At 40.8% G+C, this 12,321-nt stretch overlaps 1 protein-coding gene across 1 annotated transcript in view; it reads left to right on the top strand.

Annotated features, from left to right (window-relative positions):
- ABCD2 (ATP binding cassette subfamily D member 2) overlaps positions 1-12,321 on the top strand; it is a 44,708-nt gene that overhangs the window by 27,563 nt on the left and 4,824 nt on the right. Inside the window, exons 7-9 of the mRNA XM_017811494.1 lie at positions 2,109-2,254; positions 9,423-9,507; positions 10,225-10,350. Coding sequence (XP_017666983.1) covers positions 2,109-2,254; positions 9,423-9,507; positions 10,225-10,350 — 357 coding nt within the window. The remainder of the gene's footprint in view (positions 1-2,108; positions 2,255-9,422; positions 9,508-10,224; positions 10,351-12,321) is intronic.

Raw genomic sequence — 12,321 nt, 5'->3', positions numbered from 1 at the left:
ACTCTGTCCTGCTTGCCCTTACCTGCAGCTTCACCTAAATTACATGGTGTTATCCACAACCTTGATTTAAACCTTTCTGAGTACAGGTGGAGCTGCTGTCTTCTGTCCCAGAGGTGGCAGCAGTCTGGAGCAAGTGAAGTGATTTCTACATATGCAACAAGTAAAGCCCTTTGGGATTATAGATGGAGAGCACTACAGAAATGTAATATATTGTTACTTCATGAAGTTACTTAATATTTAGAGTTGAAATTTTGCAATATCCCAATAAATGTAAGTGGTTCACTGCACTTGGTGCTAGTATTCATGCAGCAGCCCAGAGCGACACTCTTCCCACAATAAGCAGAAGGCAGAACAGTGAGCAAAGAGGAGCAGCAGTGCTTGTGTTTGACTTGTGGTTCTGGTTTTGCTCCATGTGGGTGCTTGCCACAACAGGGAGATGACCAAATATTTGCAAGCAGTTCAGAACCCCTGCCCTTCCCACCCTCACCCAGCTAGTCGTGAAAGTAGTTGAACTATGGGCAGGTACAGACAGTTCACCATGGATGTTTGCAGCACTAAAACCACTGCAGTTGATACCAGCTTGCATTTGACTTTTAGTTCATATTGCAGCTTTAGTTCCGTAATTCTTCGTTTGTTGCGTTGTTAATTCCTTCACCTTACTCTGTGGTGTATTGTAGAGACTTCAGAATAACAACGGGTAAATCTGCCCCTTCTGCAGACCCCTCCAAGGGAAGGGAATAAATCTGCCCTGGTATTACACATCTCTGCCAGGCAAAGCCTCTGCATGGCTGAGACCTTCCCACCACACAGGTCCAGAGCACTTTAGGGAAGAAAAGTGGCCTCTTGTCAGTCCACTGTGAAGTTGTTGGAAGCAGTTCTTGGTGTCAAGAGCAAGCTGCCTTAAAGCCTCCTCATTGCTGGCCCAGTTTTGTTTGCTCTTCTCTATCATCCCCTGACACCACAGCTTTAATAAGACCAGCATTGTTTTAGCAGATGAACCCAGAGGGAGTTAGTGGAACTCTTGGCAGAGAAAGCAAGACAGAGTCTGGAGGCTCTGTTCTTTGGCTCTGGCCTTCCCTTCCAAACTCAGAATCTCACAGACTGTCCCTGGAGTGTTTCTAGCTTCCAAGAGCTATCAGCAGTATCTGTGGGACAGGATGGAGATCTGTCCTTCACAAGAAATCCTTAGAAAAGGAGCAAAAAAAGAAATGGTCAAATAGATGTATCTTAGCTTGCCTTTGCTATCCTAGCCTGAATGGCCTGGTATCTTTCAGAAAGCTGTGAAGCTGTTCTTTCAGCTTACTTTATTTGAGATGAGGAGGATTTTTGGGGCCTGGGCTGGGCACAGCTCATGTCACTGTGGAAACTGTCCATAGCCATTCCGGAGACACAACCATGACTGAGAACTCTGGCTTCAAATTGGAGACAGCTTGTTTTAGTAAGACAGATGGTATTACCTGGTCTGGAAACATGGTGATTCAGAAGCTGCTTCACATACAGCACAGCCTTGTGCTTGGCAAAGGGAGGCTGGTTCTGGGAGGTTTAATGTGATCAGCCTCTCTAATGTATGCTATTTTGCAATTCAGAAGTGTTACACAGGCTTCTAGAGCCAGCTAAGTTATGCCTGGTCACAATTCTGCACTTTGGAATAGTAATGTGCAAAGGAAGCTTTCAGTGCCTGACTCAGGTGTCTCCTGCACCATGGAATTCTTTCCCAGTTTGAGATGCAATGTTTTTGTTACAACTTGTTCTTAACATGTGAGTGTTTAAATCAATTTCTAAATCTCTTAGAGTATCAAACCTTGAATACAGCATAATTTCACTGATTCCAGAATGGACTATAAAGTGGATATTTATTCTGCTTGATCTGTCATTGTGTTTCCATGCTAGCACTACCCCTGTTGCTACCCAGTAATCAACTATTGTGGAAACAATACATTGTCCCTAGGGTAAGGTTAGAAAAGTGTTCAAGCACAATGCATCCACTGGATAAATCCAGTTTTAGCAACGTGGTGTTTAAAGCATTATACTCTGCTCATAGAGCATCAGCAAGATGTGCTTCCTGGAAGCCAACCTCATATTACCAGTTTCTCTGTATTTTTACTCAGGCCCTACATGTCCATTGGAACGCTACGTGATCAGGTCATCTATCCAGACTCAGTGGATGACATGCATGAGAAAGGCTACCAAGACCAAGATCTGGAGTCTATTCTGCAGATGGTTCATCTCTACCACATAGTTCAAAGAGAAGGAGGTAAATTGCATATATTTGTAAAAAGCTTTACAAAATCCTTTTCTCGCATGTGTATCTTAGTGTGACTGACCTTCACTAACTGAACTGGCAAAACTGGATCCAGGCCTTTTGTGGTTTTGGGAGCTGCACAGCCACGTGGTTGTTGCTAACTTATGCTAAGGGAGGTAGAAGAGCTGAGTGCTCCTCTCCTCCCCTCCTCAGTAAATCCATGCCCAAGCTGAACATCACATCCTTGTTCTCTTGTAATGGCCAGTCTTTTCCTGGTATTGTGAGATCACTGGCCTTCCATCATTTTCTTAGAAAATGTAACCTGTCTTAATATCTTGTAATGTCACTGACTACATAAACTTTAAAGCATGTGAATGAAGAGAGAGTCAGATCTGCTTTCACCTCCTTGGTTTGTGAGATCACCAGGAGTATGTGCCATGAGAAGTGTCAGATACCACCCCAGCAGAGTGAGCAAGTTAAAAATAACCAAACAACACTGGCTGGCAGTAGAGTGTTGCCATCTACTGCTTGCTATTTAAGTTGCCATGTGTTCTCAGCATTGTTTGTTCTCAGAGTAGGGGACAATGTAAATACAATGGCACTATAAATATCAAGATGTTAAAGTTTTCTTTTGTGTCTAAGTAACTGGAGCATTTCATGGCTTTTTTCCCCCAAGCATAGCAATAATTTCTGTCCTTCTGTTCCTACCAGCCACTAATCTCTAGTTTCAATGTCCTCCCCTTCATTATGCTTTTAAAACAGACACAGGACAAAGTTGGTAACATTTAGAGAAAAGAAAAAAGATCTTTAAACCACTCTAAGGGGCTGATTTGCGAGTGCTGAATGTACCCTGCTTCTCTCTGCCAGCTGTCAAGACTCCTTTTTGAGCAGGTACTTTGGGTGCATTGCCTTGTAATGTATGTGCTTGATTACTCTCAGGATCTTTCTGACAATAGAGAGTAGTGCTTCAGCCACTGGGAATCCCAAGGCAATGTCTAAATTCCCATTTCTGGATTGCAACCTGTTGCTCTGTTCAAAAGGCAGAAGGTGTCTTTTATTTTTGAAGTATGCAATGGACACTGCAGTGTCTTTCTGCACATTTTAGAGTGGGAGGTTGTAATTGTTTATAGCAGCAATTGTATACTTCACCTTGCAATCCTTTTGTTAGACTCTCATCTTTCCATAGGTTAATGCTTTTTTATTAAGAATGTGATAATGACTGTTGGCCCTTGAGTTGCAATAGAAAATAAGAATCTGCCATCATTCTGATTCATATTTTTGTTCAGATCTGATCCTATGACACAAGAATTGAAAAAGTGGGCAGAGAGCTAAACTCAGTGATCGGAATAATTGCAGATAAGGCCTCTACTCCCTGCACTGACATTATTCCTGTTAGTATTCCTGAGCCATTTGCTTCAGTCGATGAAGTGCCCAGATTGCAGAAGAACAAGCGGAAGTGTTAGGGAACTGGAAAAGGAGGAGCAATTAAACTGCCAGTGGCAAGAAGTTACTGTGGAGTGTGCATTCATTGTGTGTTGGTACTTGTAGATGCACTGAACAACACATAACCCTCAGCAGCCAAAACCATCCCCCCAGCAGTCTCTGAATGTTCATCATTGTGGTTTCTGACTCTGCAGCTGGAGCATGTAACTGATGGTGGGGCAGTTACTGTGCTCTGTACAAGAGCCTTGGCCAGAGTCACTGTTCTGTATTGCCAAGCTGAAACCCCAGGTTTGGATCAGTCTCGCTCTGCTTTCTCTGCCAAAGAAAGTACTTATTGCTGACCCCATTTTTGCTCTTCTGTCTGTCTGACTGCACATGCACAACACACACAATCTATTAAAAAGTCTGGAGGACACTGTTAATGTTCACTGGTGCTCTACTGAAGCTCGGGGTAGGGGCACACTGTGCAAAAGTTCACACAAACAGACATTGGAAAAAAACATGTCTTAGATACTTTGTGATCTAAAGTGACAGAAAGGGGCAAAGCCGGAAAACAAGAAGGGAGATTACCACATACCAGAAGTTTTTAGGACCATAATATACTTACTTGTTCCCTCTTCTCCTTGAGCATTTGCAGGAGACAAGTGCCAAGGTAGGAGCAGAGAGGAAAGCCTTGACATATGATTTGACACATTACTCAGGTTTCATATGCTCACATATTTTTTAAAGCTGTCCTGGTCTGGAACAAAGACTCATATTCTGGTTTTTTTGAACTAGCAGGACTGAGAAATACTTGTTGAAAGTGAACAATTGAAATTTTTTGTTTATACACAGATTAATATTTCTAGTGCCAGTTTTTATTTTATTCTTTTACTTAAAATATTACTTTTAAACCAGAATTATCTTTATTAAAAATGGAGCTTTATTCTTTGTGAAATAGTGAAAAATCCCATATAAAGCTTGTAGAACAAAGGATTTGCCCCAAACCACCTTTGTCCTTTCAGCAAACTGCTTTGATGCTTGACAGACACTGGCATTTTACAATAGAAAAACCTTTTGCTGAAAAATTCCCAGCAAATTTCTATTTATATATTATATACACTTTTGGAAAATGTACTACATCTGAAAAAAAAAAAAAAGAAATCATTCTTAGTTACTCAGATCCATGTGGATATATGGGATATGTCAATGCTATTTTGAACCATTTCCTTAACTGTTCTAAAAATGGAGTGAACTATCTGTCAATCATTAAGTTATAGAAATCTAATATAATTCTTCAATATTTATTTCTCTTCTCCCTCAGAGCCTTACCTCTGTCTCTCCCCTTTTCTCCTATCCCCTGCAGCATTAAGCTCAACCAGGCAACAGGCTCCTTAGGGCATGACTCTCTTGTACTTTAATTGACCACGAAAGTCATGTGTGTATAATCTGATGCTTTGCAGTTTTATGTTCTGCTCTTTGTGGGCAGTTATGAAAAAGCCAAATGGAGCCAGAAGTACACAACTCTGACTCAAATTATTTGTTCTGGCGTGACTTAATTGTCTTTAGCTGAATTACTTCCACATTGCACAGTACAAGGGTCACCACATTCCAAGTATAAAGTAGCCAACAAGAGCCTGACGTTGTCCTTGTTGCAGCCAAGGACAGAAATTCTGCTTTTTCTACCAATACTGTTTGACCCGGTTAGAAATAAATAGAATGGTTACAAGAATTAATAGCCCAGTTTTTGGCATTTAGCTTCTGTGTTACCCTCATGAAACTTTTTTCAGTTAGTATCAACAGAATACATCAAATCCACCTAAACAACAGTCTCCTTCTCCACCACCACTGTTGTGGATGTCACTGAGCCCAAGCCCTCGAAGAACCCAGTGCAGTGGCTGTTGACAGTACCCCCCCTTGCTGCTGGAGGCAGAGTTCCTTTTCTCCTGAGGCCCACACTAATGTTTTTCTCACTTGCTGGATATTAGAGGAATGCTGTTTTGTTACTTACCTTTATATTGTCAGTAAGGTGCCCCCTCAACACTTGCAAAGTTGCTAGCTCTACCAGAACCATAATTTCATACAAAATGTGGGTAGCAAAGAAGGTTGTATTCAGCGTGGGTGGTGAAAAAGCATGTTCAGAAATCGGGGGTAATATCATGGAGATGTGCTGTAGATATATCTAAGGTGGTTCCTTTTGGCCTGCTTTGAAAATTCGTGTACATTTAGCAAGTGTCAGCTGTGATGCAGCCTTAGGCTGCCAACAGCCTGTGACACAAGCGGAGCCATGAGTACGTGTAGCAGCACAGTGAACGCATGACCGGGCCTGTCTGGCTAGGGCTGATGACATTACTGAGCAAGTTCAACCTGTTTATGGTTTCTCAGCACCCCAGATTATAATTATTCCTCATTATTTTGCACATTTGTCATATCTTTGGGTCTTGTCCAGGGAACCTTTGTGCTAGGCCACATATAAACACACAGACAAGCCCATTTCCTCTCTTTGACATTTTTTCATCTGATAGTTTTAGCCCTGGATTTACTTTTGTTACTGGTACCAACAGGAACTCTGGAAGAGCTCTGCCAGTTTTTCCAGTGGCTCTGCAATTCAGAGACACAAATCCTTGCAGTGTCACGCTGAGCTGGGGTTCATACAATTGATGGTCTCTTTGTTCCTTCCTCAGCTCTGGGTTGCCCTTGCATATTCATCCTGCACAGCACCCGGGCTCTCTTCCATTTGGACAAGTGCTCAGAACATATGCTGTGCAAGAGGCTTCCATGCCCAAAAATTCACCAGGGGTGGACTCTCTGGCTGTGTTAGCCTTTCTTCTGTCAGATAATGCTCCAGTCCATGTCTGATAAGGCACATTGGAATGGAAATCTGGAAAAAGGAAACTTTAAGCATATCTTTTCATGGCAGCTGAATGCTCTGTCTTGCATGAAATCCTTGTATTCAGAAGGATGAAAGATACAGAGGGCTACAGATCCCAGGTGTAACCATTTTTTTGTTGTGAAATATAGCTTGTGTTTTCCTTCAGAAAACTGAGATTAAAGGAATTATAAAAGAAACCATGCAAGATGCTGCTATCATGAGGCTATCAGTGGTTTCTGCAGACAGCTGTATGTATTTCTCTTGCTGTTAGTGTGCCCCAGCACATTATATGTGCTCTTACTGGCTGCAAAAGGCATTTCTGTGACATCCAGTGTTCATCACATCTACATCAAGGCTGTGTGTAACAAGAAGCTGGGCAAGGAATTTGGACTCCGAAAGCTGGGACTGTGTTTGCACCTACTGAGAGGTTTGTGCTGGGTTCATGGGCAAGCCATTTCATTTCTTCCTTTGGGAAGTGGATCTAGCCGTGGGTGACCTAAGCTGCTGACTTGGCTGATATTTCCAGAATGCTAATGACCTTCACTGACCTATGCCACGTCAGCAGGAAGAAACGGGAGACAAGTAGGTGCACTATTGTTCGTGCACAGTGGGGAGTCTGTTTAGTGTGAGTTACAATGCCTAAGTGTTCAGAGGAAATTGTTCAGACATTAGAAAACAATTTTCAAAAGGGGTAATATAAAAATGCACACTTCCTTATCTGTTGTTTGAGGCATTCCAAGTGGGAAATGGAAAAGTTCAGGGAGGGAGCTAGGCAGGAAGAGACAAGATGCACCTCTCATGTTCAGTTGAAGTGACCACAGAGATGACCATTGTATCCTGGTAAAAAGAGGGTAAATCTTACACCTTTAGAGAAAATAATAGAATGATTTCGCTGACAAGAGGATGCTTCTTCATGCCGCACCACGTACTCTAAGGCACGTGGTGTGACTCCTGGGAATTGTCGTGTGCAGGGCTGAGAGTTGGACTCAATGATCCTTATGCATCCCTTCCAACTCAACATATTCTGTGATTCTTCTTGAACTTCATTCCCTTTTTGTCTTTTAATAAGCCTTTAAAAACCAGCTGATCAGGAAGAAACTGTATGAACACAGGCACTGCTTCCCCAGGCACATGTGCACACATGCACACCCACCCACACCCTAGCTCAGATCCTGGTCCCTGGAGCTCGTCTGTATTCTCAGCTTAAAAATAACAGAACATAAGCAGCAGCTTGAATGTTGTATTTAGAAGCATAGTTGTTTTTATGGCTTTCATGAAGGACTGTTCCCATCCCTTCCTAGAACCCTTTGCCAAAAGGTGTTTTACAGTGTTTTTTGGAAGCTCAAAGTGTCCCAGCACCGGGACTGCTCAGCAATAGCAGCCTCTGTATATCTGTTCCCTTTACCAGAGTATATCCAAATGGTGATTCAGTTATTCACTACACTACACAACTCCATCTTTGCTTGTAGCCTGCTCATAGAAAGCACTGGATGTGCCCCTGGGAGGATATCCACTGGGATCCTGAAACAAGAATGGAAGGAAAATAGGGAAAAACTATAGGATCACTACAGGTGATGTCTTTCTTCTGTGTGCATGCCTGGCTTTAAAATCTAACTATATACATATTTATTTAAAAATCATTCCATTATATTTTCCAATTTGACATAGAGAAAATTCTTGAAATTTAGTCTGAAGTTATCAATTCCTGGTTTTGGTCACACAGGCCCCCTGCTTTACTGAGGGTTTTTTCAGTCCTGTCAAGCCCAAGCACAGGCAGAACAATCCCCAGCCTGTTACACCTTCACAAGCCCCTTTTGCCTCACTTTTATTCAGTTACCAGAAATGACACAGCCCATCCTCCTTGCTTTATCTTATTTATAGTCTTTTCTGGCAAATGTTTATTTTCGGTTTGGCAGTGGCAGAAAAGGGGTTTTAACTTTTTAGTTACAGTGTTTCTGGGCTGATTTGGAAAATGTTCTCTTTCTCGGCCCTGCTTCAGCTGCTTGTCTCATGAGATGATCTGTTGAGAGAAATGTCTTATCAGATTTTCGCTACATCCACACTCTCCCTTTTCAAAACTCATTTATTTTGCTACTCTATACATCTGGATTGTTTGACTGAAGACTTATTTTCAGTAGGGTAGTTTCTATTTGAAGTTTTTCATTAGTGGGAATGAATCATGCCAGAGTACTCACAGAACACCAGTCTGCCCTAGAATTGCAGATAAAATGCCTCATGCTCCCATTGCATGTATCTGAAAGTGATAAAGAAATACATCAGTTAGAGGCCATGCAGAATATTAAATAAGGATACCCCCTGTTATAGCAGTTGTGGGTTATTTCTAAATACAAGGTAGTGGGAAATTTGTATAGAAGATCCTCCTGTCTCTGTGCAGTTTTGCTGCTTGTCCGTGTCTGCAGCTGTGTTTCTGTTGAGTTTGCTGACAGTTTTCTTTGCCTACTGTGGTGAATGCAGTCCAGCACTGCTCTTTGGGTTTTTTTTAATTTATTTTAATTTGTTTTTAAATTTCCACTGATAACTTTAAAGAAAAAATAGCAAATTGTTTCAAGAAACAAACATGACAGAATAAAATTATTAGTTACAGGTCAAAGAGTTTTTTCAAAGAGACGGTAAGTGAAGTTTTTTGACAATATCTACATGACCAAAAGGTTAAACTCCACTTTCGAAATTTACATGATACGAGGGACATTTTTCCAGTTGATGGCCAGTGGAAAAGCATTGAGGTATTTCAGAAGATGTGATCCAGAACCCTGAGCTATCTCTTCTGCAGTGGAATTGCTCTTTATGAGATATTGCAAGTGAAGCTAAATTTCCTTCATAAACTTACATTGTCCTGACTCATTTTATTTGCATTTCTTTTAAAAGGCTGGGATGCCATCATGGATTGGAAAGATGTCTTATCAGGAGGAGAAAAACAAAGGATGGGCATGGCTCGGATGTTTTACCACAGGTAAGTGTTAAGATTCATTCCTTAAGTAGCGTTTGAAAATGAGGAAGGGTTTTGCAGGTTTCCTGTTACAATTTGAGCTGTAGTAGGCTATAATCTGCAATATGCAACGCTGCCAGACAGCTGCATAGGACCTGCATAAACCTTGTTGTTATTCATACAAGCTTTGCCTTTAGTTTGAGCAATGTTTCTTAAGCTTTGCTTTTGGCAACATAACATTACCTGTTCGAGATATTAACTTCTTTAACATCTCAGGCACAAACACCTTCCCTCCTACAATTGTGGCAGAAATCTGATGGACTGTTGCAGAAGCTCTTGGAGTTTGATAGCCAAGCTCCAAAACCTTTTGTTTTTGGAGACTGCAAGCACACAAAGACAGCCCAGTCCACACATGGCAGTCCACAGAAAGCTGCTGAGTCAGCTGTATCTACTGCCCAACTTGCTGATAGGACAAAATAACCCTAGGTCAAACTAGGACATAATATTTAGATCACTGTGTACTCAGATGGACCAGGAAATAAACCCCATTTTTCCTGGAAGTTGTCTCTGCACCTGAATAATGCATGGAAAGTTTATGTTGTTGCTAGCCAGCTTCCAGCTGTAAATGAGAGACAGCTGTCTGGCAAAAATAGCTCTCTCCTTTCTGTTGTTGTTGCAATGAAACATCATGCATGGGAATACTGTCCAAAACCTAGAATGTTCTTCATCTGCTTTTGAAAGGCCGAAATATGCATTGCTGGATGAATGTACGAGTGCTGTAAGCATTGACGTCGAAGGAAAGATATTCCAAGCTGCAAAAGCTGCTGGGATATCCCTACTTTCCATAACACACAGACCTTCTCTTTGGTAAGTATGTTTGGGGCTTTATCATGGTCCTTGCTTTTAGCTTTCTGACAGGCAGTGGATTGGCCTTTACTCTTTCTACTAGGGCAGTTGTTTAATCAGTATCTACTGCACTTTCTAAGATAACTTGTCTACAGCTATAGTGATTTAAATTAATTTAGCATTGATTTTTTTAATTCTTTGAAACTTGTTTATTCCTCCCTCTTATTTTTTTATTAGCATGCAAGTGTCTGAGATGCAATTAATAAGTCTACACCACAGCCACAACAGATATAACCAGGTTGTTCTGTAAAGGTGACAAGATACATGAGGTGTCCTGGGGAAGTTTAGCAGTGCGGGGAGAAGATGGGAAACTTGCCAAGTGGTTAAATTATTCCTTGTTCTTCCATAGGAGTAATACATCTGGCTTTTTAACTTCAATTGTATGTTCTCTATCTGCAGCATTTGTGAGCTTTCAAATATGATTATCTGTTAAAATAAGAAATATTGGAATTCTGAGAAGCATCATTCTAGGAGGGAGTACTAAGTATAGAAGAGTCCCTGCAAGGAAATAAATGTAGTTAATGTATAAATGAGACCAAGGGCAAAATGAGACCAAGGAGGTGTAAGATAACTTTAGCAGAGACTGTTTGTTCTGAACTCCTAGATCCTGCTGTTTGCTTTTTTTAAACTGATGACAAAAAAATCCATTATTAGTATGTTGCCTCAAAGGAAAGAAATTGTATCAGTGTTTGCTTCTCTGAAAAGGAATGGTTTCCCTAGCATTCCTCCTTCCTCTATGTAGGTGATGACAGTGGAAATGGTTTTTGTTGAATCAAGACCTAAATGTTAAGAAAAAATGAGTATTCTGATAGAAAAAAAAAGTTCACATAGACTTTTGGTTTTAAAATAATTTAAATTACACTTATAAAGAAAAGAAATATTTCATTTTGTTTAGGTTTGGAGGTTTTTTAAAACCACTGCTCAAGAAAACAGCTATTTGAGAGCATCTCACCATAAATGATTATAAGAGGGAAGTTATTCAAAAGACCTTTTGAGAAAGACCTTTTGAGTTCAGTTTCTTACCAATATTTCTTGTTTCCTAGTATTAGTGCTATTCAGGAAGGCTTGGGATTGCTCTTGTAATCTCCACAGTATTACTGAAATGATCAGAAATCTGGTGATTTGTGTGGTTCTGGAGAAGTAAACAGAAATGCTGAGTATTTAGAAATAAGCGCACCTTTAACTTATGTATGCTTTCACGGGGACTGCACTGCAGAGTAAAAAAAAACATGTTCACATGCTATTTTCTCCTCTTCAAGATTATACCAGGAAATATTTGCTCTTTTAATCTAAATGTTTATTAAAACTTTCCTAGACCACAGACACTGGACATCTCAGTCAGCTCTTAGCTTCTTGATTTTTTGGGTTTTGGTGGGGCAAAAATAGAGGGATAGATGGGGTCACAAAGAATAATATGCAGGAAGTGCTCAGTGTAAGTCTGGAGATGAATCTTTTTTGAGTCCCACGTCATAAACCATTGAGTTTATTAAACTGTCACATTCCCTGGATGGGATTTATAATCAGTGTTTTATGATGCATCTCATCTTCTGTAATTTATAGTGATAAATTACACAGTCATACCAGCAGCTCTGAGGGAACTCTCTGCTCTTGGTCTTGTACCTCCTGAAAAATGTCTTGTCAGGTCTTGACAAACTCCACATATACACCTTTGAATATTTTCAGTGCACACACCCTGATACTCACTGAAAGATCTGTGACTCCTACACAGACTTTTTTATTTTGGCCCCTTGCAAATCAAACCATGTTTTAGGACTGAAGGTGCCTTTAGCCAGCCTTATAAGATGCAGGGAACAAACTGAAGTGTAATTTGAACAAACTCAAGTTTTATCAGTAGCAGCAGGTGCACTGTGCCTGCCTCACTGTATTTTCCACTAAGGAGGTAAGACATCTCTCAGGAAGCAGGGTAAATAA

The sequence above is a fragment of the Lepidothrix coronata genome, unplaced genomic scaffold, assembly GCF_001604755.1.
Source record: "Lepidothrix coronata isolate B3197 unplaced genomic scaffold, Lepidothrix_coronata-1.0 Scaffold32, whole genome shotgun sequence".
NCBI classification, from domain to species: Eukaryota; Metazoa; Chordata; class Aves; order Passeriformes; family Pipridae; genus Lepidothrix; species Lepidothrix coronata.
This window is presented reverse-complemented; position numbering and strand designations above follow the sequence as displayed.